Raw genomic sequence first — 24,862 nt, forward strand, 5'->3', positions numbered from 1 at the left:
ATAGAAAATTCATGAGTTTACATGCATCAAGATTTTCTCAATGTAAATATGTACCTATATTAAAACATTAATTCGAGATTAGAGAGGGAACTAAAAGGCAAAAAAAGAATGTAAAAGTTAGAATATCAGAGGCAGAACCGCATACATATTACATTACTTCGCCCTTGAGATGCTCCTCATTACTATACTGTAGCTGCATCCTTAACTGCTTCCTTATTTTCCTACCATTTCATGATGGGCGGCTATATTTGTAGTCACCCAAAAAAGGACATAACGACGGTGCAAGTCGGCAATCACATAACTCGGTTTGCGACGTTGTAGACTTCCTGTCATACTTTATTTTTTAAATGGCAAAAATACTTAACGGCAATTCTTTCAAACTGTCATGATTTTTCTTCTCAATGCGAAGAAAATTCTGCAAAAACTTCAAGCAATAATGTCAATTTGTTCTCCTTTAAGAAAATGACGTAGAGGCGGAGATTTTCAGACACCGCAAACGAGTTATGTGATTGCCGACTTTCACCGGCGATAAGTCTTTTTCCATGGACTCAATGTTCAGGAATAAAATAACTTGATTCTTTCCAAAAGTTTTGAAGAATCGGTCATTTCTGCTTCTTTTTCAGGGCATTTTACAATGACAATGCCGGTATCCAATTACAATATGTTCACATTTTCATTTAATGAAATTCAGAATCTGATGAAAATGCCAATACGAGGTCTGTTTGATTAGAAACCGGATTTCGGTCATAACTAGCCCACAATAGGTCCGAATTAGGTTTTCTTGATTTTTCCTGATAGCTGGAAATATACTTGAGAACGCTACCTTCACAAATTTGAAAAATCCTAATAAGCTTTGTTGGTATGTGGCTTGAAGTAAGGCAACCTCATGGGTATTCTGCAATTTTTATGTTTGACCGAACTCGCCTCTCTTTTTTCGGTCTTGCACTACATTTTTCAACCCACAAAGATGATTGGAGTTTCGCAGTGGCGTGCGGTCCGGATAAGCAAGGCAAGCACTGCTTGCCCAAAGATTTCTAAAGAAAGAAGAAAATTACACCTATTAAATGTTTTACATTTTAGAAAATATAATTTATTAAATGCGTTCAGTGAGTAAATTGCATTAAAAACATTCAGTGAGTAAATTGCATTAAAAACAGAAAGAGAGGGAGACAGAAATACGTATAGAGCCACCAAAGTAGGAAAGCAGAAGAGCGGATGGAGGTGGCGCAGCGCGCTGCGCGGCCTGAACACGGGCCAACTCATGCGCTGGAGAATCGCTTGCGATCAGCTGAGCGGAGCGCCACTGCTCGGCGGCGGAATCAAGGCGGGCGGGTAGAGCGGTACGTTCCGAGTCCGAGCTCTTCGCTGCGCGATCGCAGCTCGCTTCTCTTGGCCACCTCTTGGCCCGTCACCGCAGCGCGCTGCTTCTGCCTCCGATGCGCTATCTTGTTCCCTCTTTCCGTCGCGGTTGTAATTGCTCCTCCGGAGCAAATGCCTTTATATTCTATAAAAATTCGCTCACTTGGATCTAATTGGTGATGAATTAGACAATTCTCAATCATGTTTTAAATGCAGAAAGCCTTTTTTTGGGAAATTTAAGTAACTCAAAAAATTCTAAATGCTGTAGAATAAAGACTACAATACCTCAAATAAGTGGCAAAATTAGGAGTTATGAGTAAGGAGCCGTCCTCCAATGCTCAATAACATTCGAGACAAGTTGAGTAAACGAAATCATAAATAAGTAAGAGAGAAAAAAATAAAAATACAGTTTTTCAAGACGTTACGTTCCATCAGATTTCATCCGAAAAATAGAGCAAATAGAGTAAAATTTTAAGAATTTTCTAGGGAGGCTAGGGGGAGGGGGAAGGGAAAGAGGCTACGTTAACCTACCCCCCCCCCCCCCCCCCGGATGGCGAACGCTAGAGCTTGCCCTGTCACTGAACCCACCGCACGCCACTGGAGTTTCGCCTCCATATCGTAGCCGTACACTCAAGTATTGTCACCGAAAATTATTCTATCCGAAAATGTAGGATCATTGTTAGAACGTTCAAGCAGCAAAAGGGAAATTGACATTTGGTTGGATTTTTGTTCAACGGACAACAATCAAGGGGCAACTGTACCTGAAACTCGATGCATATCTATATATTCTATCAACATTGTATGTACAGAGCCTTCAGAAATATTGCACTGTTCAGCAAGCTCGAAACGACCATTTTCGAGCACTTTAGCCCGCACTTCTTTCAAATGTTAGTTGCCGTTGATGGTCGATTCCCATGCTCCTCATCTTCAACGACCTCTTGTCCAGTTTTGAAGCGTTTAACCCACTCAAAACAGTGAGAACAACTCATACAATGATCTTGGTAAACTTTACTTAGCATACCAAAAGTTTCGGTACATGTATACGGAGTTTAAAACAAAATTTAATGTTAAATATTTGCTCTATCAGTGATTGCATGATGAACATCGCAGAACGCACCTAACTTACTCGTATTCAAGATGATACAGAATAAACACTGATCAAAATCAACAAAATTTGTGAACGTAGCGTTCTTCAGTATGTTATCAGCTATCAGGAAAGTTCAAGAAAACCTAATTCGGACGCATTGTGGGCTAGTTATGACCAAAATCCAGTTTCTAATCTAACAGATCTCGTAATAATCTTGGTAATGACAGATTTACCTGCTAAAAAGTTCGTGGTTAGAAGTAAGTCAACTATTGTCAGGTCGTTTCCTAATATCAATTAATTTCTTTTTCACTCAAATTTTAGTTTTTCATCTATTTCTCTTGTCCTCTTTTTTTTTTTTTTTTTTTTTTTTTTTTTTTTTTTTTTAATATGCTCCAATACATATTAAATTTTTACTGAACCCATAGTTGATGGTTGTCAAAATTTTACTGATTCAACAAGTGTAATATTGAATCACTGACTTTGGCCAGTGGCCTTTCAGTTGTAATACCTATAGAAGTGCTCTCTCTTCCAAAGTTGGAAAAGAAAGAAAAAAATAGGATTCTCACTACATATCAGATGTTAAGGTATATTTTGTTTTTTTATTTTAGATCCTGATGACATTACTCCAGAAGAAATCAAGAAAGTTCAACAAATGATTCATTTTCTTTCTCATTGTTTACAAAAAATGTCGGTTTCAAAAGAAATTGATGATGAAGACATGTGTCCGATTTGTTATGCCTATCCAATCTCAGCGACTTTTAAACCTTGTGATCACAAGTCTTGCAGGTAATAGTTCATCCTCTATTTTTGCCTGTCTTTGTAAAACATCATTTATTTCCTCTCATGAGAAACTGTTAACTGTGAAAACAGACTTACAAATCGATGAACTCATCCGTTTGAATGCTTTTTGACCAGATACTCTGATCTTGATTATTTGGGGACTGCCTTTTATTTTGATCGATAGCAGGGCTATCATAAGGATCAGACATTTTTATCATGGTGAAGGTTCACTGTTCCAATAGCAAGAAACAGCCCTCTGCAAAACCTTAGATCTGACATACTTTGATAATGGTTTTTGCCTGTCGCTTTTGACTGGCTGTAACTTTAAGCTGCTTTAATGCTAACAATGTGGCAGGGTTGGAGCTCTAAAGTGGAACTAATACATTGTTTCAGCTCTATAGAAGTTTGAAATTGTTAAGGCAGTCAACAAAAATTGTAATTTATTGAATGTGCAAACAGAAATAGATTTGGCAACAAACCAGATGAAAAGATGAAAGATGTGCTGAACTCTGTGATTAATCCTTGAAACATCTTATCTATTTTTACATTCCTACCTAGTCAACTAATTGCCCACCTAGTCAACAAATTGCCTACCTAAGTTGATATTATTAATGGAAAAATGGTTTTAAAATATAGTGTTCTGACTCTAAAGGTCTTGACGATGGCAATGGACCAGTAGACAGGGTACAAATTTAAGCATACTAATACATGTTTCTTAACCAAAGTTTCATGTAGAACACGATTCACACAACGAAAATTACTGAAACCAAATCCTAACGAAGATATTAACCTTTTCATTTCACATTGGTCACGAGGAATTTGAACTGCCCGCTCACAAGAAACTCAAAACTCTACGTGAGTCAAATCGCGCACTACAATGGTTTCAGCAAGCTTCTATATCGAGCAATGTTCATTTCCCACCATGTGTTGTTCAAACTATAAGCAACTTGCTGTAGCTGAGCCAAAGCGTCAGGACTGAGGTTGCCAGATTTTTATATCGCTGAGACGTTCATGATAACGTTTAGCGCGCGATGTGAATCACGTAGAGCATTGAGTTTTCATGAGCGGGTGGTTTCAATTCACGCATCAAGAATCATTAAATATCTTCGTAAGGAGTTAATTTCGGTAATTTTCGTTGTGCGTATCGTGTTTTACGTGAAATTTTGGTTAAGAAACATGTATCAGAATGCTGAAATTCGTACCTTGTCTAGTGGTCCATTGTACGGAAAAGCTTGATTGGCTACAATTATAATTGAATAAAACAGTTTTTATGTGAGTTAATTCTTGCACATTATTTAGCTTTTTGGCTACATACCCACCTATCAAGTTAAATAAGTGCTACTACCAGTATGTTATAATTTAATGATTAAGAAATTCGTGTGGCTTACCTGTGGCTGCCTAAGATAATTCGTTATGCTCTTAATTGTTCTCACCCTTAGACTTCAGTCTTTTCGGAGATCAGTTTTCCATCGTATGTAACTTGCTCCAGCTTTAAATTCTTATTACAAGGCTCAAGGATTTCACTTTTGCCATTCTTCTTTTTATTTTCTGATAGCTCATCAATGGTCTTGATATAAAATTTAAAGGTAGGTTCGCAAATTCCACTAAAATAACACCTCGGTCAGATCCAGAAGAAATCCAGGTTCCTGTTGTTCGCGATACCCTGGAAAGTCAGGGAAGTTACGGTGACCTTGAAAAGTCAAAGAATTCCCAAGGAAAACCCGGAAATTTAGTCAGTAGCGTGTCGGCTGAGGAGTATAATTGAAAGAAAAAATTCTGGATTGTAGTTTATATTAATGGTCAGGGAAAGCAAAAATATTCGAAAATTGTGGAGTCACGGAAAAGCAAAGGAAGTCAGAGAAATGGAAAATTAAGAAATGTGGAAACCCTGCAGAAACCAAGACTTCAAGATAAGACCATCTAGTAATGAACTTACAAAGTCCATGATTCAAAGATGATGATAATGATTTTAATCTTTTTTTTTGTTTTTTTTTGTTTATTTGCCGCTTTAAAAAGAATCGGTACAAAAATTCTAATTCATACAATGAATGAAAGAAAGGTAAATTTAAAAAAGAAGGGAAAGACAAAAGGACAAAAGCCTCAAAAAGAAAAAAAGAACAAAGATAGGAGGCTAGATACTGAAAGGCTGGACTTCCGTTAAAGAAAGGAAGATTCAGGATCCATTTGCGGCTCCGGGAATTTCCGGTTGGCATACATCGGAAAGGGTGGCTTCGTCGAGTGTTTTCCTCTTAGCAGTCAAGGTTGATTTGAGGAAATTTCCAATCGATGACCAGTTCTCTTTGAAGCAGGTGATTAGCTTCTGGAATGAGTTTACGGTGAAACGTTCGCCCATCTTGTCCTCCAATTCCCGTCCAATTCCAGTTCCATTCCGTTCCCTTTGAGAATTGAGAACAATTGAAAAGAGTGTGCTCAGGGGAGTCAAAGATCCCTGGGCAGTAGGGGCAAGAGTCGGTGGTAGAAACGCCGATACGGTGGAGAAAACCATCGAAGACTCCGTGACCTGTGAGTGCTTGTGTAATGAATAAATTTGGTTCTCCGTGTTCTCTAGTGAGCCAGCTCTCAGGATCAGTGATGAGTTGCTTAAGCCATCTGTCTTTCTCAGGGGTTGCGTTCCAGGTTTCTATCCAATGATTTTAATCTGAGGATTGTTTTGTGTTTTTTTTTCAAGGTTTCTACTGGTCAAAAATTTTTGTAATTAGGGACCAATCCTCTTTCAATACAAGAAGCAAAATATGAAGCGTCTTGAAAAAAAGAGAGCAAAGTTCATTTTGCTGTTGAGTCCTGGATTACGAAAGAATATCATTGTTGTGGGGCTCATCAGCATAATGGCATTTGCTCCCTGTACCGCAAGATGCGTCATATTGTGTCACAGACCCATCTTTAGTGAAGAAATCAAGTTCAAGAATCTTCTCAAACTTTTCCAGGGATGATGTTGGTTTAGTCTCCTTTTAAAAAATAAATTTATCAGCATAGATTTTGAGACATTCCAATCATTACGTTTGTTGTGTTACGTTGTATTTTTTGCAGTTTTACTGTAATTTTTTTTATTTTTTGAACTATTTATGAAATTTCAGTAAAATCAATCACATTTGATGTAAGCTAAAATTTAATAACAATAATTGTAATTTTCTGTTGCAGATCGTGTATATTACATCATTTAATGAACTCCAAAGATTGCTTTTTTTGCAAATCAACCATTACCGATGTGCTTGGCGCTGATAATGAAATCCTCCATTCCACAGTTAATGAGTGAGACTTTGCTTCCCTCTTTTTCCATTTCGATTGATGCATATGCCCACCTAATTATTAGAATACAAGTTTTTTTTTTTTTTTTTTTTTTTTATCTGTCCAGTCAAGTGTTAAATTTGTATTTTAACTTAAAGATAAAATTCTTTGTCTTGTCAACTGAGATGGAATTTCTACCTTAATACTTCTAATTTAAATTTTCTTCTCATTCCTTGTATTTCAGATATTCTCCCCATAAATTGTTTGCTGCCTTTCTTGTCTCGAATAACCTCAACTGTTTGGAATCAATCGATCTTAAAACTTTACACGGTCGTTTCTTGTACCTATGGCTATGTATATTTAAGGACTTATCTGTAACAATGGCGGATGTGAAAAATTACCTTTTCGAAACACATTAAAAAAACTGTTTTGGCATCGAGAAAATTTTGAGAAAATACTTGAGATGTGATCTTCGAGATCTGTACATTATGCCAGGGCCAAACGTATTAAATTTTTGTGTGAACAAAACAGTTTTTTAAAAGTGTTTCTAAAAGGTAATTTTTCACATCCGCCATTGTCACATCCAAGGCCTCATTTATGAACTTCAGGACTCATCAGAGAATGGGCATATCGGGTTTTAACATTAATTAATTCCTTTATTTTCCAACACACAAAACCAATTAATGTATTCAATGGAACTTTTGCACCAATTAATGACTCAGTGGTAAAAGTTGGAAGATAAATATTGATTCATGCAGAAAAACTCTAGGTAGTTTAAAACGCTTGAAATGAAAGTTAGCAGTGCAGGAAACACAAGGAAATAAGCATCCAACACACATTTCAGCCAGTAGGCACCAAATTTGGCCTATTTGGAAAAAATCCTTGCATCCGATACAGAGTTATCGATTTCTGTATCGAATGCAAGGTTTTTTTCCAAACAGGATTCTGCCTCTGACTTTTGTCAGTTTTTTGGTTAAAATGATTCTCTAGGCTCATGCGCCGGAGCTATCGTCTTTTTGGTGGCTAAAAATTCAAAATCTGCCAAGATTTTTGACCCAATTGATGCGATATGTCGCACGCCAGTATGGCCACATCAGAGAGTTTGATGAATCACCTTAAATTATGATCATCTTATTTGGGACGGATTATACATCTCAGCGTGACTTCGAATTGGGCCTTCCAACTGCCTTGTGTGCACAGAAAATTCTCAAAATCAATTTTAAAACTTGTATTTTTTAGGGTCACTGTCCCTCTAAAAGTCCAGAAATTTTCACACATACATGGTCTACCTGCCTATTTTGGAAAGGTGGCAGCAAAATGGGTTCATAAGTTCTAAAATATTTTTTTTTAAGGTTACCTGAAATAAAACATATTTTTTATTGGAAACTAGTTTTCTATTTTTATCAAGGTTCACATGCAACTTATTGTTCCTGCATCAATCAGGCGTTTCTAAAACTCTTCATATTTTTAGAGGAAAAAAGGCTCCGAGTGTTGTCATGTTTAATATTCAGTTCTTAAAATACAGACTTGAACTTTTTTCCAAGCTTAGGCAGATTTCTTACCTAATACTTTTGTTTATTCGGTGCTTGTTAAAGTTAGGAGAGTTTGGACCTGAGTCAAAATTCTACTGAATTTTAGAGGTCCTATTTTCACAGAGCATGGTGAGTGCTAAATACTCATTTTCTCATTATGAATAATTTGAGTTTAAAATGTAGCGTATTTTATGTTTAGTAAGGATCTAGCTAAACTTTTATCCTTCATGTGATCCAGTTTTGTGCTGGTAAAACATAAGCCCAACCATATTTACAAGACAGAGGGGGGATATAAATTTGTGAGTGTTGTCATTTGCAACATTCTGTCTTCAGACACACTCATGTTAAATATTTTCTTCTGAAGTTGCAACAACGTTATAACCGCAGCACTGTTAGGATTGATTTTCCTGTATCCTGCAAGTTCTGGATTCCACATGAGAAGCATATTGACAAGTATTTGATTGTGGAATGACCTTTGTTGATGTTTCCAATACTATGACTTAGCAAAATTTTCTATTTATGTTCCTTATATTGTTCTTGGTTTTTTTGATCCTCATCTGAGCGTACATACAAAATGTATATTTTTTACTTGTGTAATCTATGCTGTCAAATTATGGGTTGAATCCTCTATCTGTTTTTGTTATTTAATTTGATTTAATAATTGCTCTTCTTAATGTATTTTTATTTTCTGTTTTGTCAATCTTTCAAATAAATTACTTGTTAGTAACTCTAGTTCTTGCCTAAAACAAATAAATGACCTCTCTGCACAAGTGGGATTTCAGTAGATATTTACATCTTGGTTTTTTCCGTGAATCATAACAGAGATCCGTTAAAATCTGCAAAATTGCTGACAACTTTGAGATAGAAGCTAAGGATCGGCTTGCTAGACGCAACAGTAAATAATTTTAATTTTAGTCACAAAATGGAGAGAGATAGAAAAAACAATTTCAACAGTTATTTATTTTTATCAACAAAAAATTGATCCACTGAAAAGTCGCCTCCATATAGATTATTAGGAACCTCTTTAGTAAGTAATAAGAAATTGCCAATGATAGAATGGTATAAAAATTAGGGAAAGGATACACACACATGAGAAAAATGAAACTAAAAGTAAAGCTAAAAAACAGCATTAAAACAGTTTCTTGGATGCAATCTTCACAATGAGGAAAAATGATAAAAACTGCTTAAATCTTACTCTAGATAAAGCAGCAATGTCATTTTATTGATTTTGAGGGGGATAACTTATTGTTCTATGGAACTCATTTAAAGTAAATAAATAAATATAAATAAAAAAGATAAATAAACTTTGATTGACTTTAAGTGCCAGCTGGCAGCATTTTCTGTATCTAATCGTAAGATTTCATGGATAACTTTAAAAACAGCTAAAATAAAAAAATCTTCTACTTCTCCCAAACATCCCCATAAGCATTTTTCTGTCTCCATGATTGGGATGGATTGGCTGAGCTTCTTGGTGGGGGTTCTTGATCCCAAATTCTGGGACTTTCTGGGGGCGGATCTGGACTTTGACTTGGTGCTGCTGATGATGGCTGCACACGCCTGAAAAAGTAAATGAAGCTGAAATAGAGTTCAGCGCATACACTTGAAAAGAGATGACAGTATTTTTCCTGAAAACTTTACCTTAAAAAAACAAAATTTAACGACGTCCATTGGGTAAGTGGCACTCTTTCTTGCGCCCCACTTTCATAGCTTGAATTTCATTAATCATTTTTTCTGACCATACTGCACACCTGACCAAAATTAAATCAAGCCAACTGTATATCAGGAAAAATGTCACCATCCAAATAACACCCCTGATATTTTCTGTCGATAATGTTTCTGCTGCTTGGTGGACTAGAATAATCAACCAAAAATGGGTATATTTAATAGAGAGATACAAACAGATGCATGATTCAATCACTCAATTGTAATATATTAGTCAACAGCCAATTAGAGAGAAAAAAAGAAGAAAAAAACCTGGAGCTGTGAAAATCTATACAACTACGGCAGTAAGCACTGTATACTATAGTATAAGCAAAAGAGAGCAAACATTGAAGCACAAAAGGGAAGCCTGAAAAGAACATACCTGGGATAAGGTTTGATTCTACTCTGTTCATACTCTTCTCTGTTCTTCCTTCTTAATTCATCATAAGAGTACATTGCAGAAGGTGGTGTGGCAGGCAGATTATCTTCGATGATAGAGCCTACACAGAAAAAGTAAAAACAGATTGATATCATAAAAAAATTGAAAATTCATACATGAGAGAAGTTAAATTGCAATTAATTTAATGCAATTCAGATTTGTAAATATTTTGTTCATCAATTTGTTACCAAGAAATTTGAAAACAATGAAATCGAAATGGAGAGCATACCAGAACAGTCCTAACAGACTTTTCACACATCATGAACAGGTGCTAGAAGTGTTGGGATACATTGCTAAGTAATACAGATACTATTTACAAAGTTATCAAATATTGTTGAAATTCAGAATAAAGTATTTCCTCTGAGGATTCTTTGAAGCAGGGGTAGCAATTTCGGATCCTTCAGTGTATCTATAAAAGCTAATTTTTGACTCTCATAAGATCGAAGGATTTCTGGTAAAAAATTAAGAGACATTGATGGTGAAACTCCTAAACCACGTATTTCCGTTTGTGACGCTGCAGACTTCCTGTTATACTTCAATTTTTTAAATGGAAAGCGACTCAATGTCAATTCTTAAAAACTTACACGATTCCTCCTTTCTGTGCGAGGAAAATTCTGAAAAAAACTTCAAGGTGTAATGTTGATCTGTTCTCAATAGAAAAAATAAAATAGGAGCAGAGACTTTACAACGCCACAAACAAGGTACATGGTTTGGGAGTTTCACCATCGATATATAACATAGGTACAAGGTTATCCAACATGCAGTCCCTTCCATCCCCTTAAACTTTTTACCTAATTGAGGTAGATCCCGTTCCAGACTGTGAAAGAGGAAAAGTGATCTAAAACGGGCTCTAAAGATTTGAAACTTGGAGGCTGTTCCTTGGGCAAGGAGAGCTACTCTTTGGCCCCCCTAAAATTTTCAGAGGGGGCCCCTTGGAGACGGATGGACCCTAACTTCTGTTTTCAAGTGGAAAGATCTCTTTCGCAATACTTCGTACGAAAGAACAAAAAAAAAGAGAAAGAATTTGCGCAAATCCAAAGCCATCTTGAACCGTTCCTAAAAGGCAGTTTGTTAAAAGTTAAATGGTCAAATATAGATTTTTTTTTTAAAAAAAATCTGACATCAAAGTCTTCATTGTCATGCCAAAATATTTCAAGATACCGAGTTTCAGGCAAATCCATTGGCAAAAAAATCGGTGCCAATTTTCAGCCACTTTGAATTTTAACTGGCCGTCATCTTAAAATGGTTTGAGATAATGACTTCAGGAGAGCTCGAAAACTTTTTTTTTTTGTTAAGCTCTTTTGAATGAGGCGTCAAAAGAGGGGTTTTTCTACTTATTAAATCTTACTATATTGAATTAAAATGTAAAAAAATTAAAATTATTTTATTAAAAATGTGGTCCTTTCATTTAACCAAGGACTTGTAATCTTACTGAGACCAATTTTTCATACATGATGGAATTCACTCCAAAGCAAGGATATGGAGCTCTAGGAGATTCAATATTTTGCTTACAACCCCTGTGTTCTGTTTTGAAAATGCACTTTGACGCATTTACAAGCCAGCTAGTACTACAATGGTACATCTGGCCACTACTCAAGGAATCAGAACAGTTCATGTTTGAAATCAAAAGGAAAAAATTATATTACCGATTTCACCCAAAGAATAACAGATGCGAAAAGAAGGTAATTAGGAGCTTTGCAAGCAGAGCAAATACAGTAGGTGAGAGGAAAAAAAGTCAACGAAAGGATATAAATTAACTTACTGTTAAAATTATTTGAAGAAAATGAATCATCGAAATTTGTTAAGGGACGATCTATGTCTAGGTCTGCATAAGTCCTTGGAGATATATCACTAAAACCATCATTGCCTCGTTCACTGGCTCCAGGTCCACTGGAAGCTGTGCTAGGGAAAGAGCCGAACCCTGACCCAAACCCTGGATCAAAGCTGAGCAAGGAAAGACGGAACATTAGTAGAACTCATACTTCATAGGCATTCCTCTATGTGAGGACTAAAACAAAACAAGATGATAAAAGAACTGGATTTCCCAAAACCATCATGAGCCCTTGTAATTTGAGAAGAAAATTATTTAAAAATAATGTTTCCTAGATCAATGTTATGCTTCAGTCATGAATTAGGTAATTGTGATCTGATAAAAAATAACTGTGTTGTTTACGCTATTATTGGAGTACTCATGGATTGTAGTTTTAATAGATCTTTTCTATAATCCACTGGGATTGTAATGGCGATCTTGATCTTCAGCAAATGATGTCCAGTCGATGGTGACTTGTGGAATTCGTGAGGACATGTCGTAACTTTCCGGCCAAAGTATCACAAGTGCCAATTTTACCGAAATAGTGTTATGAATAGTATAGAGATTACGAGATGCATTTACATACGAAAATAATGTTTTTTTTTAGAGAAAAAATGTACAAATATGAATAAAAATCGACTAAAATTGATGTACTTTCGTATCACAAGCGCCATTTGGGAGATAAGTATCAAGAGCGCCAAGTTCAGCAACCGCCCACCTTTCTGATTGTTTGCAATTTTAGCTAAAGCAGCCTTTGGAATGACGTGAAGCTAAACTATTATCGTATGTAAGTAAATGCATCTCATTATTTTGAACCTTAGATTCATTTTCAGAATAAACATAAATAAATATGGAGAATACTTGGTTGAGGTTGATGAATTTCTGTATCACAAGTGCCAAGTTGGGTAATCACTCATCTTAGGGATAGTTTTTACGATTTCAATTTCAATGACACTTGGAACGACCTGGAGCAATTTGAGAGATTTGACACTTGTCGGTCGGAGTAACACAAGCGCTATTTTTATCGAAATTGAGTTTTGGATGGTTTTGAATTCATAAGATGCATTTACATATTAAAATGATAGTTTGCTTTGGATTAAAAATAAATAAAAATGGAAAAAGTTCCTTTATTTGATGAGCTTCCGTATCACAAGCACTAGGGGTTCTCAGAACGCCCCGAGAATGCAGTATCATAAGCACAAATTTTCAAAGAAAAAAATGTTTCTTTAAAGAAATTTTATTGAAATTCAAGGTAAGAAGTTGTATTGGATCGTATTCCAAGTTTCAAGCCGAAACTCTGAGGCGGTCGCAAATCCGGTGTCTCCTGAAAAGTTGGCATAGTGGCTAGTGGCGCTTGTGATACTTTGGTCGGAAGGTGACGATGTTAAGATCTACTCACCTATATGGAGTGAGACAGTATTGTAGGTTTATTTTTAGGGAAAGGTCCCCAATGGACAGACTTAGATTATGATTGGTAATTTTAAATTAATTAATTTTAGACATTAATTTTTCTAAATAAATGATTAGAGAAGATTTTTGGGATGAAATTAAAATAGGAATCAATTTTTCAAAAAGGTGGACAGTTAAAATAGATAGCCTATTAAAAGAAAACAATTTTTGTTAAATTACTTGACATTGTTATAACTGTTGCATTGTTGTAATATCGGAGATTTCACTTTTTCGCTATGAACAACTGATGACATCCATTTGAGAGAGGAACATTTTTTTGTTGTTGAAAAATCTAATAGATTTACTAAAATCAACTTTTTCCTCAAAAAAACCATCTCCATAATTCTGAGTATGTGGAAATCAATTATTAGATGTATTTATTCTTCAATCAAGGAATTGATTTACCTACATCTCCACATTTTTTTTTTTTTTTTTTTTTTTTTTTTTTTTTAAATGTAAATGAAAAAACAAATGCTTCAAGCAAGCAAAATTATGCATTGTACCAGGAAACAGATCCATATTTGTCACCACTGTTGAATTTCTGTAACGAAAGAGTTATTGCTTTGGAAAAAAATAAGAACTAATTGACAAATGCAGTGACTTACTCTCCAAAGGCACCTTTGGATTTCCCTTGATTTTCCCTCAGCATTTGTCCTATTTTACTGTCTGGTATTTGCATGAATTTTTCAATGCATTTTTGTCGATAGGAGACTTTGCCAATAAAATATCCCACAAAACCAGCGATCAGCATGTTGGGAAAAGCCCCAAACCTGGGACTACCTTTCATCAAACCTGTTGGATTAAAATGATTTAATTGGATGAACTGAAACTACAGAATTAATAAAGTAGGTTTATGATAAAAGCAGGGGTACAAATAATAAGAATAAAGATCACAAATGCTCGAGCTGTTGGCAACAGTTTGTTATGCGCTTGCACCACTGCAAACAGCTGGCAGCCAAACTTTACTTTAGAGAATTTTCTTTGTGTACCTTTTAGTGCGATTCTCAATAGATTTAGCCTCGCATGTACATAAATAGCATTTCTAGCTCCTCTTTCCTTTTTTCCTCTCTTAAAATATGAAGGGAGTCATGAATAAGAATTAGATAAAATGAATAAGAGTCTATTTCAATTATTATTCATGATTTATGTATTATTATGTTTGTCTGAGTGACTAATATGATACACAATTCTCTTCAATGGTGATACCAATATATGGCATTTGGAAAGACTAACCTGTGTTGACAGCATACCACATTCCTGCAGAGGCCATGGTACCAAGGGGTAAGCTTCTCTGTATAAAACTTTCATGATCGCACTCTTCTATAGCTTTTAATTCTTCCCGTGAGAATTTGTAATTCTACCAAATAAAGAGAAAATACTAAGTAAGAAGTACAAAAAACTTGATTTAAACAATACAAAACCTCATTAAGAAATAGAGAGGAACTAGGGGGCTACGCGACCCAACCCCCTGAAGGCGCTCCGCGCCATCAATGGGCCGCTTCGCGGCCATATTTTTACCCTCTATCAGTGTTAGTTTTATTTTTCCCCTAAAAAATTACGATATGAGGTATAATTTACTTTTAGAATGAAATAATTTTTGATTTTGATGAATAAAGGAGAAAAAAATGTATTTGAAGTCAAAATGACGCGTTTTGGAATGACTGCTTGATGAAATTTTGCAGTAAAACAACGAATAATTTTAATCAGGTAATAATTAATTAAATCAGGAGTCGGGGATCGAACCCACACCTTGATCACTGTGGACGCTCCCGACGTCTTAGACGACTCGGCCACTGCTCATCTTGATGCAAGTGGCGCGAATCTTGTATTGATAAGCAGAGCTGATGCGCAGGCTACACATCCACTGCACAACCTCCTCGACCACTGCGCATCCTTCCGCGCATAGCGGTAGCAGTCCCGGAGCATTCTGTAAATTCACTCACATTAATAACGTGATTTTAAAAAAACCTGGGTCCTTTTTCCAAAATCTGATTAGAGCGGGCTCATCTAGGGCCTATTACCTGTCGATTTGCGCAAAAATCATGGAAATCGGCCCGGTAGAACGCTGGAACAAAGCGTTACCAGTTACGCAAAATTAGGAGGTCTCGGAGCTTATAGTATAGATATGGCGGGTAAAACTATTCATATTGGGTGGTTCCTCAGTGGTTTAGAGAATGATTCGATAGGTAGTTGAACGATCAATTCATAATTCCTGGGTTTGAAGACATTTCTTAAGAATTGTCGAACACCACATTATTTCAATACACATCAGGTATTTGTACTTGGATTTTGGTCAAAAAACATCATGAAAAAGCTTTCGAAGTACGTCTCAAGTGGATAACTCAAATTGAAAGAAAAAATGATGCGTGATATTCACTCAGAATATACTTTTGGAGCTATTTTAAAGTGTTTCTCAGTCAAATTATATATGTACAATTATGTGTCGCTACAATACACTGTAATGCTTAGAACTTCCTGCTGATGAGATTAAAATTCATTTGGAGAGAAGTATGACCAGATTTGCTTCAAATCTCTTTGGCATTTACCATAGCTTTGTTTAGAAAAGTGTTAGACAGGAAGACAGGATATCAAATTAACGTTGAGTAGAGGTGAACAAGTAGAGAAATAAGGTTATGAAAAGTGCAGGCAGAGGCAGCGAAGTAAACTCAGCTCCTTTACTTATACTCGACCCTATCAACGAATAAAGGAGAGAGACTGAAATATTTTCTTTCGAATACTACTTCGGTGGGTAACTGAGTGATCTGCATAGTAAGCATTAAGACAAAAGATTTATGTGAGTTAATGCAAAGTTAAATGCGAATTGAAGTTGATAAATTGACTATCAGATTACTTAGCAGGAAAATTAAATAACTGACTCATAAGCCAGGCATTTGATTGATTACTTATTAGTGAATTGTCATACTTTGGAAGAATTCCTAAATACTTTTAATCGGAGGACAAATAGGTCATTGTATAAAGTAAAATGAGCCTTATAAGTCTTGAGCAGGGATAGTACTGTGCTGAAAGAGCAGAAAAAAGGAATGGAATGAAAGAGGGAGAGCTAGGTTCTTAACTTTTGTATGATCAAACCTAACTGCTCTTGAATAAAGGGTAAATCCCTGTCTTTTTTTAAAAGTGCTCGTTTCTTTCCTGGCTGTGATTGGAGATGCCGGACACAATTGACCCATCGCAAGCTTTGACAAGACCAGCACTTTTTGACACCACATTTTGACGAGCTTTTAGTATCATGAAACTCAAGAGATGGTTGAAGTAATCAAATCCTCATAAATAAGTCTTTTTCTGGGTGAATTCATGATAACAGGAATAGTGGTGTTGCCACTTTCATTATCGGGTATTTTCAAGGCAGTAAGACAAACTAATTGAAAAAGAACATAATTGCCAAATAATTGTCATTGGGAATTGTCTAATTTGTGCACTTGCATAAGATTCATGGAAAATAATGAGACATTATCATCATTAAGACTTTTAGACCATAAAGCGGGAAGTTAGTTACGCATAACCAACAGAACATTTTATGGTCTGAGAGTCTTCGTAACGATAATTTCTCAACGATAATCTCTCGCATTTTTTGCAGGAATCAATGAAGGGTCACAACTTTAAAACATTTTGAACAAGAGTTATAACTCCTTCAAATAAAATACTTCTATACCTTTGAAGACACTAAAAAGTAAACTGAAGATACTACTAATCCCTTTATTGTGAAATCACCTTTTTGTAGAATGAATACCACTGAATGGTCATTCAACATTTTTTGCAGAATAAGGTCATCTCCCTGTTGTAATCAGAAGGAAGCAAAGGATGTGGTAGAAAATTAGACGTAAATAGCTTTAAAAAATTTTCCTTTCCTCATCATAACATTATAACTTGCTTGTAAGTCTCTCCTGGTTAGTGACGTCAGTATGGCTGGAATTTTATCAGCGAGGCTTTATAATATTTCCTTTACTTGCTGATCAAATTGAAGAGAAAAAAAATAGAGCAATGGGTGATGGGAAGAACATAGGTACAAAAAATGTCAACTTACAACAAACTCATTTGGAGTCAAAGCATTCTCATTTCTTGGGGTAGACATTCTGATGTTTCTCAGTCGTAGGTTCTATGTTTTTAAGGCTGAATCGAAAAAAAATTTACACAACAAGAACACATAAAGAAGCTTGAGAGATTGAATATTTAGAAAATCTAAAATTTCCTAGCATTGTTCATGAAAAGATAATACAATTGACAGAGTGAAAATCATGAATTCATGATCGGAAATTTAGAGGTTAGAGTCCTTGTCCAGAAGCATAGAATAAATAGACGTTAGTCTGATTCTATGCCAGAAGTCCAACTATAAGTATGTTGACAGTTGTTATGTCATACCCTTGGTCGTGCGGGTTGCGGTCTCGGCTGATCGAAGGAGTCCACTCTATGGTTCTCTTCTCAGTTCTCAGGTCGGGTCCACTTAAATACAGGGTGTCCCAAAAGTCCGTAACCCCCCCCCCCCCTCGTAACTTTTGAACGGTTAGAGGTAGGAAAACGAAAGTTTGGGGATGTTTCTATCTTTAAGGGGACCATCTTCTAGGGGGTTCAAAATTTTTGTAACCCCTCAGGTAGGCGCGGGGGCCCCCGACTTTTTTTTTCAAATGGTAACCCCTATCTTGTGATACATCATTAGAAAGAACATAATAAACTTAGAATTTTGGCGCAAACTGCAAATCAATAGGTAGCTTAATTTTTGACCGAGTTATGATGGGTCAAAGATCAAATTTGACCTATTTTCAAAAAATCATAACTCCGGTTCAAATTATCGGAAAGGAAAAAACAAAACGGGAAAATTTACCAAATTGTGTCCGCTTTTAAGTAAAAATTGCAGAAATCACCTCGAACTAATTTTAAGGGGGGGGGGGGGGGGGTTCGGACCCCTAAATACGTCAATTCAAAGGTCATTCAATTTTCCCGCAAAAGAAGCCAATTTCTCCTAGATTTGCCTCCACATTATCTCAGTAAGGTCAAAATTAGTTCAACATTACGTTGGCAAGTCCCCAAATTTCGGGAAAAGTAAAAAAAAAATTTAAACGGTCAAATTTAATTACCTTAAATTTCGTTTTTTTTTTAACTTTTCCCGAAATTTGGGGACTTGCCAACGTAATGTTGAACTGATTTTGACCTTACTGAGATAATGTGGAGGCAAATCTAGGGGAAATTGGCTTCTTTTGCGGAAAAATTGAATGACCTTTGAATTGACGTATTTGGGGGTCCGAACCCCCCCCCCCCCCTTAAAATTAGTTCGAGGTGATTTCTGCAATTTTTACTTAAAAGCGGACACAATTTGGTAAATTTTCCCGTTTTGTTTTTTCCTTTCCGATAATTTGAACCGGAGTTATGATTTTTTGAAAATAGGTCAAATTTGATCTTTGACCTAACATAACTCGGTCAAAAATTAAGATACCTATTGATTTGCAGTTTGCGCCAAAATTCTAAGTTTATTATGTTCTTCCTAATGATGTATCACAAGATAGGGGTTACCATTTGAGACGAGAGACCAGACCCTACCATTGAGAGAGTATGACCACTGGGGTTACCACCTCTGATTGGCTCAGCCATCTAATTAAGGTGCGTATTCACTGCCGAGCGCGGGCGCACCGAACAGCGAACGAGCATACGCGCGGATGCTCATGCGGTGCGGGCTGTGCGTAGTGATTTTACGAAACCAACGAATAACCCGCGCCGCATACTCTGCGCGGGTTGTTCGTTCTAATACAGAAGGATTTTCCAATGATTTCCTTCGGTTCTGGGAGTAACTCGAAATAATTACAGGTTAGTCTCTCAATTTTATGTTATACTTGTGGGAGTGAACCTAACGTGTTTTCCACGGTTAGAAATTCACAACTACTACTACCGTGATAATTGCTACGTTTTTTCAATAATTTGAACTGTGATACTACCCCTGCGAAATCGAGGTGTGCAAGATTTGTCTCTGCTAAAATTGTAATAAGTATGTCCTATAACAACTGCTGGAGATGAAATTAATATAAAACGCGTGTATTCTTGAATGTTATTTGTCCGTAGAAAAAGTTTTTCTTCTCTCATTATGATCACCGTAGGTAATATCTATTATTATTATTATTAAATTGATCTCATATGAAATCAATTGTGAGATTGTTCGAATTATAGCGGTGAACGCTTAATTCGAATTTGAGGATCACCTTGTTACATAAACATAATAGCTATAGTGTTTAATGCTACAAATCTTAGCATTATTAATACTGATAAAATTATAAAACTGAATGAATAAAAAAAAAAAAAATGGGAAAACAAATATATCATTGCGGAACAAACTCGGGAGAAAACGCCAGTTTAATTAATGGCCTAAGTAGCTGTTGCCTTAGGTATGATATGAAACATTCCGCCCCACTCGACCGTTACCTGTGCTTTATTCAAATCAAATTCCGAATAAAAGGAGGTGTTGGTGCTTCTGGGACTTTTGGGGAACAAGGGGATCAACCAGTCTCCTCATTCTTATGTAGTGCTCGTAAGTTTGGTGGCCCTGAAAAGGGCCGTTTTAAAGTGTGGAGCCAGGTGAAGAGAAGATCTACTTCGAGCTGGTGTACTTGGTGACAGCCTTGGTTCCTTCAGAGACGGCGTGCTTAGCCAATTCTCCGGGGAGGAGAAGCCTGACGGCGGTCTGGATCTCCCGGGAGGTGATGGTAGACCTCTTGTTGTAGTGGGAGAGACGGCTGGCTTCGGCGGCGATACGTTCGAAGATGTCGTTGACGAAGGAGTTCATGATGGACATAGCCTTGGAGGAGACTCCGGTATCGGGGTGCACCTGTTTCAAGACTTTGTAGATGTAGATGGCGTAGGATTCCTTCCTCCTGCGCTTCTTCTTCTTGTCACCCTTGGTGATGTTCTTCTGGGCCTTGCCCGCTTTCTTCACTGCCTTTCCACTTGCTTTCGGAGCCATTGCGTCGATGAGTTCGAGCTGCAAACGAGTGACTGCTCACTCTCAGCGCTCAGCTCGGGTTTATATATACAATGGGCCGCCTCGATGCGCCCAATCCCAGGCGGTTGAACCGGCTCGCGGTGGGGCGCCAGGTGCTCAACGGTTTCCCCTCTCTGCTCTTTTCTCCTCTCCAGTAACGGTCACGTTCATTTATTCCATTTTTCGAGCACCGCAGACCTCTCGGTCGCCAATCTCATTTGAAATGCCATTTTTCTCGGTTCTCAAGAGCTACTAAAGCTTCGGTTCAGAGTTCGGAGTTCCATCGTCAATAAGGTTCGGCATAACATAAGACGAAAATCCACAGTCGAGGCGACTATCACTATCCTTTTACTCAGTCCCAATCGATGTTCTACACGGGTTCTACTCAATATGCAAAACTCTCAATATGGCTAAATGATACCCAGAGAGGGACGTAAAACTCTCAAAACGTCTGAATGAAATACGACTGAATGAAATGGCCTGCAACTCTCAGTGCGGCAAAATGAACTTCAGAGAGAGACGTTCAGCTCTCAATGCGGCACAATGAAATTCGGAGAAGGATGCGAAACTCTCAATTTGGCTAAATGATACCCGCAGTGGGACGAAATACTCTCAATACGGCTGAATGAAATACCTACGACTAAATGAAATCCAAAGAGCAGGGGCCTACAACTGGAAAAATGAATTTTATAGAGAGACGTTCAACTCTCAATGCGGCACAGTAAAACTCAGAGAGGGATGCAAAACTCTCAATATGGCTGAACGATACCTACCCAGAGAGGGACGTTAAACTCGCAAAAAAATTGGGGCAATCGATCCATTCGCAATGTCAATTCTACGTAACTTTTCGCGTAGAATCCAAACTTGAATCAGAATATACCCTTGCCATTTGAAATTTTCAACTTATGGCCCTCCAAAGCCCCACAATTTTGGGTCGACAGGGGTCACGTGGCACACCAACGAAAAGGTTTCGATCTTCTCTCTCAGAAGACTTTTAGATTTCAGAAATCGGATAATTTTAACGCCTGCAGAGCCCAATAAAGATTTGCCCGCCCATGGCTCCAAAAAGTGGGGGGGGGGGGGGGGGGGGCTCGGGGAAGAAGGCATACAATAGAAAGTTCTTATTTTTGACTATGAAATTCGAATCCGAAGTCAAAACATACGCTTCCCATTTGAAATATGCGAGAAACGGGAGGTAACCGCCCTCCAGGGGGTTTAAAGGGACTGACAATATTTTCATTGAATTCTTCGAGGTTAATTTACCGCACTAAGTTTTGTTTTCGTCTCGAGGCTCAATTGTCGGCCTATGAAGGGCCGTTTGTAACTAAAGATACGAATGTTGGCAATATATAAGAAATGATATAATATATGAAATATTCAAGATATATATGAAATTTTGAAATATATATACGGAACTGTCGCAATATATGAGAAATGTGACAATATTTAGGAAATCGACTCCAAAATATATGGCGAAAATCGTGCAATATATAAGAAATGTGTCAATATATAAGAAATCGACTTCACAATATATATGGCGAAATTCGTGCGATATAAAGGGTAATCCATAAGCCCTTTCTATCGCATCTAAATTTTTACCTAATTGAGGCAAAGATTTGAATCCTGGGAGATGTTCTTAGGTACAAGGGAGCTACTTTCTGGCCCCCTAAAATTTTCCGGGGAACCCTTAGGGGGGAGGGGGGACGGAAACCAATTGTTTTTTCAATTGAGAAGACCCCCTTTGTTGTACCTTGTTCGAAAGAGCATCAAAAAAGGAAACTTTTCGGATAAACCAGAAGTCCATATCTCAAACCAATTCAAAATGGCGTTCGGTTAACATTCAAGATGGCCGAAAATTGACACCGGCTGTTTGTCAATGGATTTGCGCGAAAATCGGTATCTACGGGTATATTGATAGGAGAAAAACGAATTTGAAGTTAGATTTCAAAAAAAAAAAAAAAAAAATCCGGCCATTTTGGAATTTTTTTTCTTTAGAAATCTAACTTCAAATTCGTTTTTCTCTTATCAATATACCCGTAGATACCGATTTTCGCGCAAATCCATTGACAAACAGCCGGTGTCAATTTTCGGCCATCTTGAATTTTAACCGAACGCCATTTTGAAACGGTTTGAGATATGGACTTCTGGTTTACCCGAAAAGTTTCCTTTTTTGATGCTCTTTCGAACAAGGTACAACAAAGGGGGTCTTCTCAATTGAAAAAACAATTGGTTTCCGTCCCCCCTCCCCCCTAAGGGTTCCCCGGAAAATTTTAGGGGGCCAGAAAGTAGCTCCCTTTGACCTGAGAACATCCCCCAAGTTTCAAATCTTTGCCTCCATTAGGTAAAAATTTAGAGGGGATCGAATTATGGATCGCCCTTTGTATCGCACGAATTTCGCCATATATATTGTGAAGTCGATTTCTTAAATATTGACACATTTCTTATATATTGCACGATTTTCGCCGTATATTTTGGAGTCGATTTCCTAAATATAGGCGCTGAATATCTTAAAATTATAATAACTAACTAACTAACTGTCACATTTCTTATATATTGCGACAGTTCCGTATATATATTTCAAAATTTCAAAATTTCATATATATCTTGAATATTTCATGTATTACATCATTTCTTATATATTGCCAACATTCGTATCTTTAGTTACAAACGGCCCTTCATAGTCGGCCGTTCCTGGTTCCATCGAGAAAGATGGTGGACGAGTGCTCTGGATCACCCGGTAGAAATCCAGGAGTGAATAGTCAGCAGCTTCTACATGCATCAAGGCGAACAATAAAACGAGGGGAACTTTAACGTGCGATTGCACTTTTAACTTGGCGCTTTTCCCCCCTCATTTTCTGTTCAAGATTATTTTGAAGACGCTATCTTTCCGGGCCCGGGAACAAATGGCTATAGTGGCAAAATTTGCCCACGTGACAATTTACACGGCAAGTTACACTTAAATCGAACGAGAGATTCCGCTTGGATGCATTACAAATGGTATATGGTAGCTACACAAATTGGTGGCCCTGAAAAGGGCCGTTTTAAAGTGAAGAGACGACTGGAGGGAGACAGCTTATGCCTTCTTCTCGGTCTTCTTGGGCAGAAGCACAGCCTGGATGTTGGGCAAAACACCTCCTTGGGCGATGGTGACGCCAGAGAGGAGCTTGTTCAATTCCTCGTCATTACGGATGGCCAACTGCAAGTGACGGGGGATGATCCTGGTCTTCTTGTTGTCACGGGCGGCGTTACCGGCCAACTCGAGAACTTCAGCGGCCAAGTATTCCATAACGGCAGCCAGGTAGACTGGCGCTCCGGCACCAACACGCTCAGCGTAGTTACCCTTGCGGAGCAGACGGTGGATACGTCCGACGGGGAATTGGAGTCCAGCGCGGGATGAACGGGTCTTGGACTTGCCCTTAGTCTTGCCTCCTTTACCTCTTCCAGACATGTTGAATGTTGCGTTTAAATCTGCTGCGTGGCGCGAATTCTAAACGAATGGCTCAATAGGGGGAAGCTTGGCTATTTATACCTGAGCGGCTGCGTTTCGGCAGCGAATGGGAGGGGCCTGGTGGTAACTCCACTCTCTCGGAAGGTCGCCCGGGTTGGCGCGTAACACTGGGGCCATTGTTCCACGTTTCAACGGGCACAGCTGCTCGCTTCTCCATAACTTTTTACATTTTATCGGGCAGAGGCCTTGCGCTCATCGTGGAATAAAATACGAGATGATGAAGATTCCACGATGAATGAATTGGAGCCGACGAGTTTGCGGTGCTCGTTCCTTCCGAGTTCACTTCTCAGTTCACTTCTTCGGAATGCCTTAAACTCATGAGATTAATCCAAATCCATGGATGAAATATCCAGTAAGTGAAGTCCGTACCATTAGCCCTATGGAGTTGCAGCTGATTTCCGATTCGACGTAACAGCGCAATGAAGTCGAAATACTGGTACAGTGGACTCTCGATAATTCGAATTTGAAGGGAATCGGCTTTTTCTTCGAATTAGCGAGGTTTCGAAATAAAGAGAGTTCGAATTAAAGAGATTCCATGTGGAAAAATTTCGAATTAGAGAGGTTCGAATTATAGAGGGAAGGCGCCATCTGAATTCGAATTATAGAGGGGCAAATGGACGGATTTACGCCAAAAGGTCTTTAGGTCAAAGGCCAAGCTCTTTCAGACACCCAGGTACATGAACAGTTGACTTCGAATTGTAGAGGGAATGTACCTTCTTAATTCGAATTACAGAGGGAGGACCATATTTACTTTCCACACTTCGTCGAATTACAGAGAGAATTTTTGTCGCAATTTCGAATTATAGAGGGCCGCGCCAGCTTAAAAATTTCGAAATACCGAGGGGAGAAAAATACATTGATTTTCTTCGAATTATCGGGAGATTTTCAAGGGAAACAGACTTTCCTTCGAATTAATGAGGTTTTCGAATTATCGAGAGTCCACTGTATGCGAATTACGAACACCAAGAATAA

The 24,862-nt window shown here is 37.7% G+C and overlaps 4 protein-coding genes across 4 annotated transcripts in view; 1 reads left to right on the forward strand and 3 right to left on the reverse strand.

Moving 5' to 3' along the window:
* Nucleotides 1–8,772, forward strand: part of Kpc1 (Kip1 ubiquitination-promoting complex subunit 1) — a 35,622-nt gene extending 26,850 nt beyond the window's left edge. The window contains exons 21-22 of the mRNA XM_019058818.2: nt 3,055–3,232; nt 6,386–8,772. Of these exons, the coding sequence (XP_018914363.2) occupies nt 3,055–3,232; nt 6,386–6,500 (293 nt within the window). The 3' untranslated portion in view covers nt 6,501–8,772. The remainder of the gene's footprint in view (nt 1–3,054; nt 3,233–6,385) is intronic.
* A 172-nt stretch (nt 8,773–8,944) lies between these two features.
* On the reverse strand, nt 8,945–17,707 carry asrij (OCIA domain-containing protein asrij). The gene is made up of 6 exons (XM_019058819.2): nt 17,446–17,707; nt 14,637–14,760; nt 14,009–14,195; nt 11,907–12,088; nt 10,088–10,205; nt 8,945–9,561 (listed from the first exon to the last, which is right to left on the reverse strand). Exons 1-6 carry the CDS (start codon nt 17,491–17,493, stop codon nt 9,405–9,407), a joined length of 816 nt encoding a protein of 271 aa, XP_018914364.1. The 5' UTR covers nt 17,494–17,707; the 3' UTR covers nt 8,945–9,404.
* A 2,032-nt stretch (nt 17,708–19,739) lies between these two features.
* On the reverse strand, nt 19,740–20,403 carry LOC140224585 (histone H2B). Its single transcript, XM_072300365.1, has one exon. The coding sequence runs from the start codon at nt 20,362–20,364 to the stop codon at nt 19,993–19,995; it is 372 nt and encodes a 123-aa protein (XP_072156466.1). The 5' UTR covers nt 20,365–20,403; the 3' UTR covers nt 19,740–19,992.
* Nucleotides 20,404–23,403: 3,000 nt separating this feature from the next.
* Nucleotides 23,404–23,880, reverse strand: LOC109043208 (histone H2A). The gene has a single exon (XM_019060336.2). It carries the CDS (start codon nt 23,828–23,830, stop codon nt 23,456–23,458), a length of 375 nt encoding a protein of 124 aa, XP_018915881.2. The 5' UTR covers nt 23,831–23,880; the 3' UTR covers nt 23,404–23,455.
* Nucleotides 23,881–24,862: the final 982 nt, after the last annotated feature.

Source organism: Bemisia tabaci, chromosome 5 (assembly GCF_918797505.1).
Source record: "Bemisia tabaci chromosome 5, PGI_BMITA_v3".
Classification (NCBI taxonomy): Eukaryota; Metazoa; Arthropoda; class Insecta; order Hemiptera; family Aleyrodidae; genus Bemisia; species Bemisia tabaci.

What these genes read in the sequence shown, in the direction of transcription:
- asrij (XM_019058819.2), bottom strand. Translation starts at nt 17,493, where the DNA reads ATGTCTACCCCAAGAAATGAGAATGCTTTGACTCCAAATGAGTTTGTT. An exon ending in TGACTCCAAATGAGTTTGTT is followed by an intron (nt 14,761 to 17,445) that starts GTAAGTTGACAT and finishes TTTATTTGGTAG; the next exon opens with AATTACAAATTCTCACGGGA. An exon ending in AGAATCAAACCTTATCCCAG is followed by an intron (nt 9,562 to 10,087) that starts GTATGTTCTTTT and finishes TTACTTTTTCAG; the next exon opens with GCGTGTGCAGCCATCATCAG.
- LOC140224585 (XM_072300365.1), bottom strand. Translation starts at nt 20,364, where the DNA reads ATGGCTCCGAAAGCAAGTGGAAAGGCAGTGAAGAAAGCGGGCAAGGCC.
- LOC109043208 (XM_019060336.2), bottom strand. Translation starts at nt 23,830, where the DNA reads ATGTCTGGAAGAGGTAAAGGAGGCAAGACTAAGGGCAAGTCCAAGACC.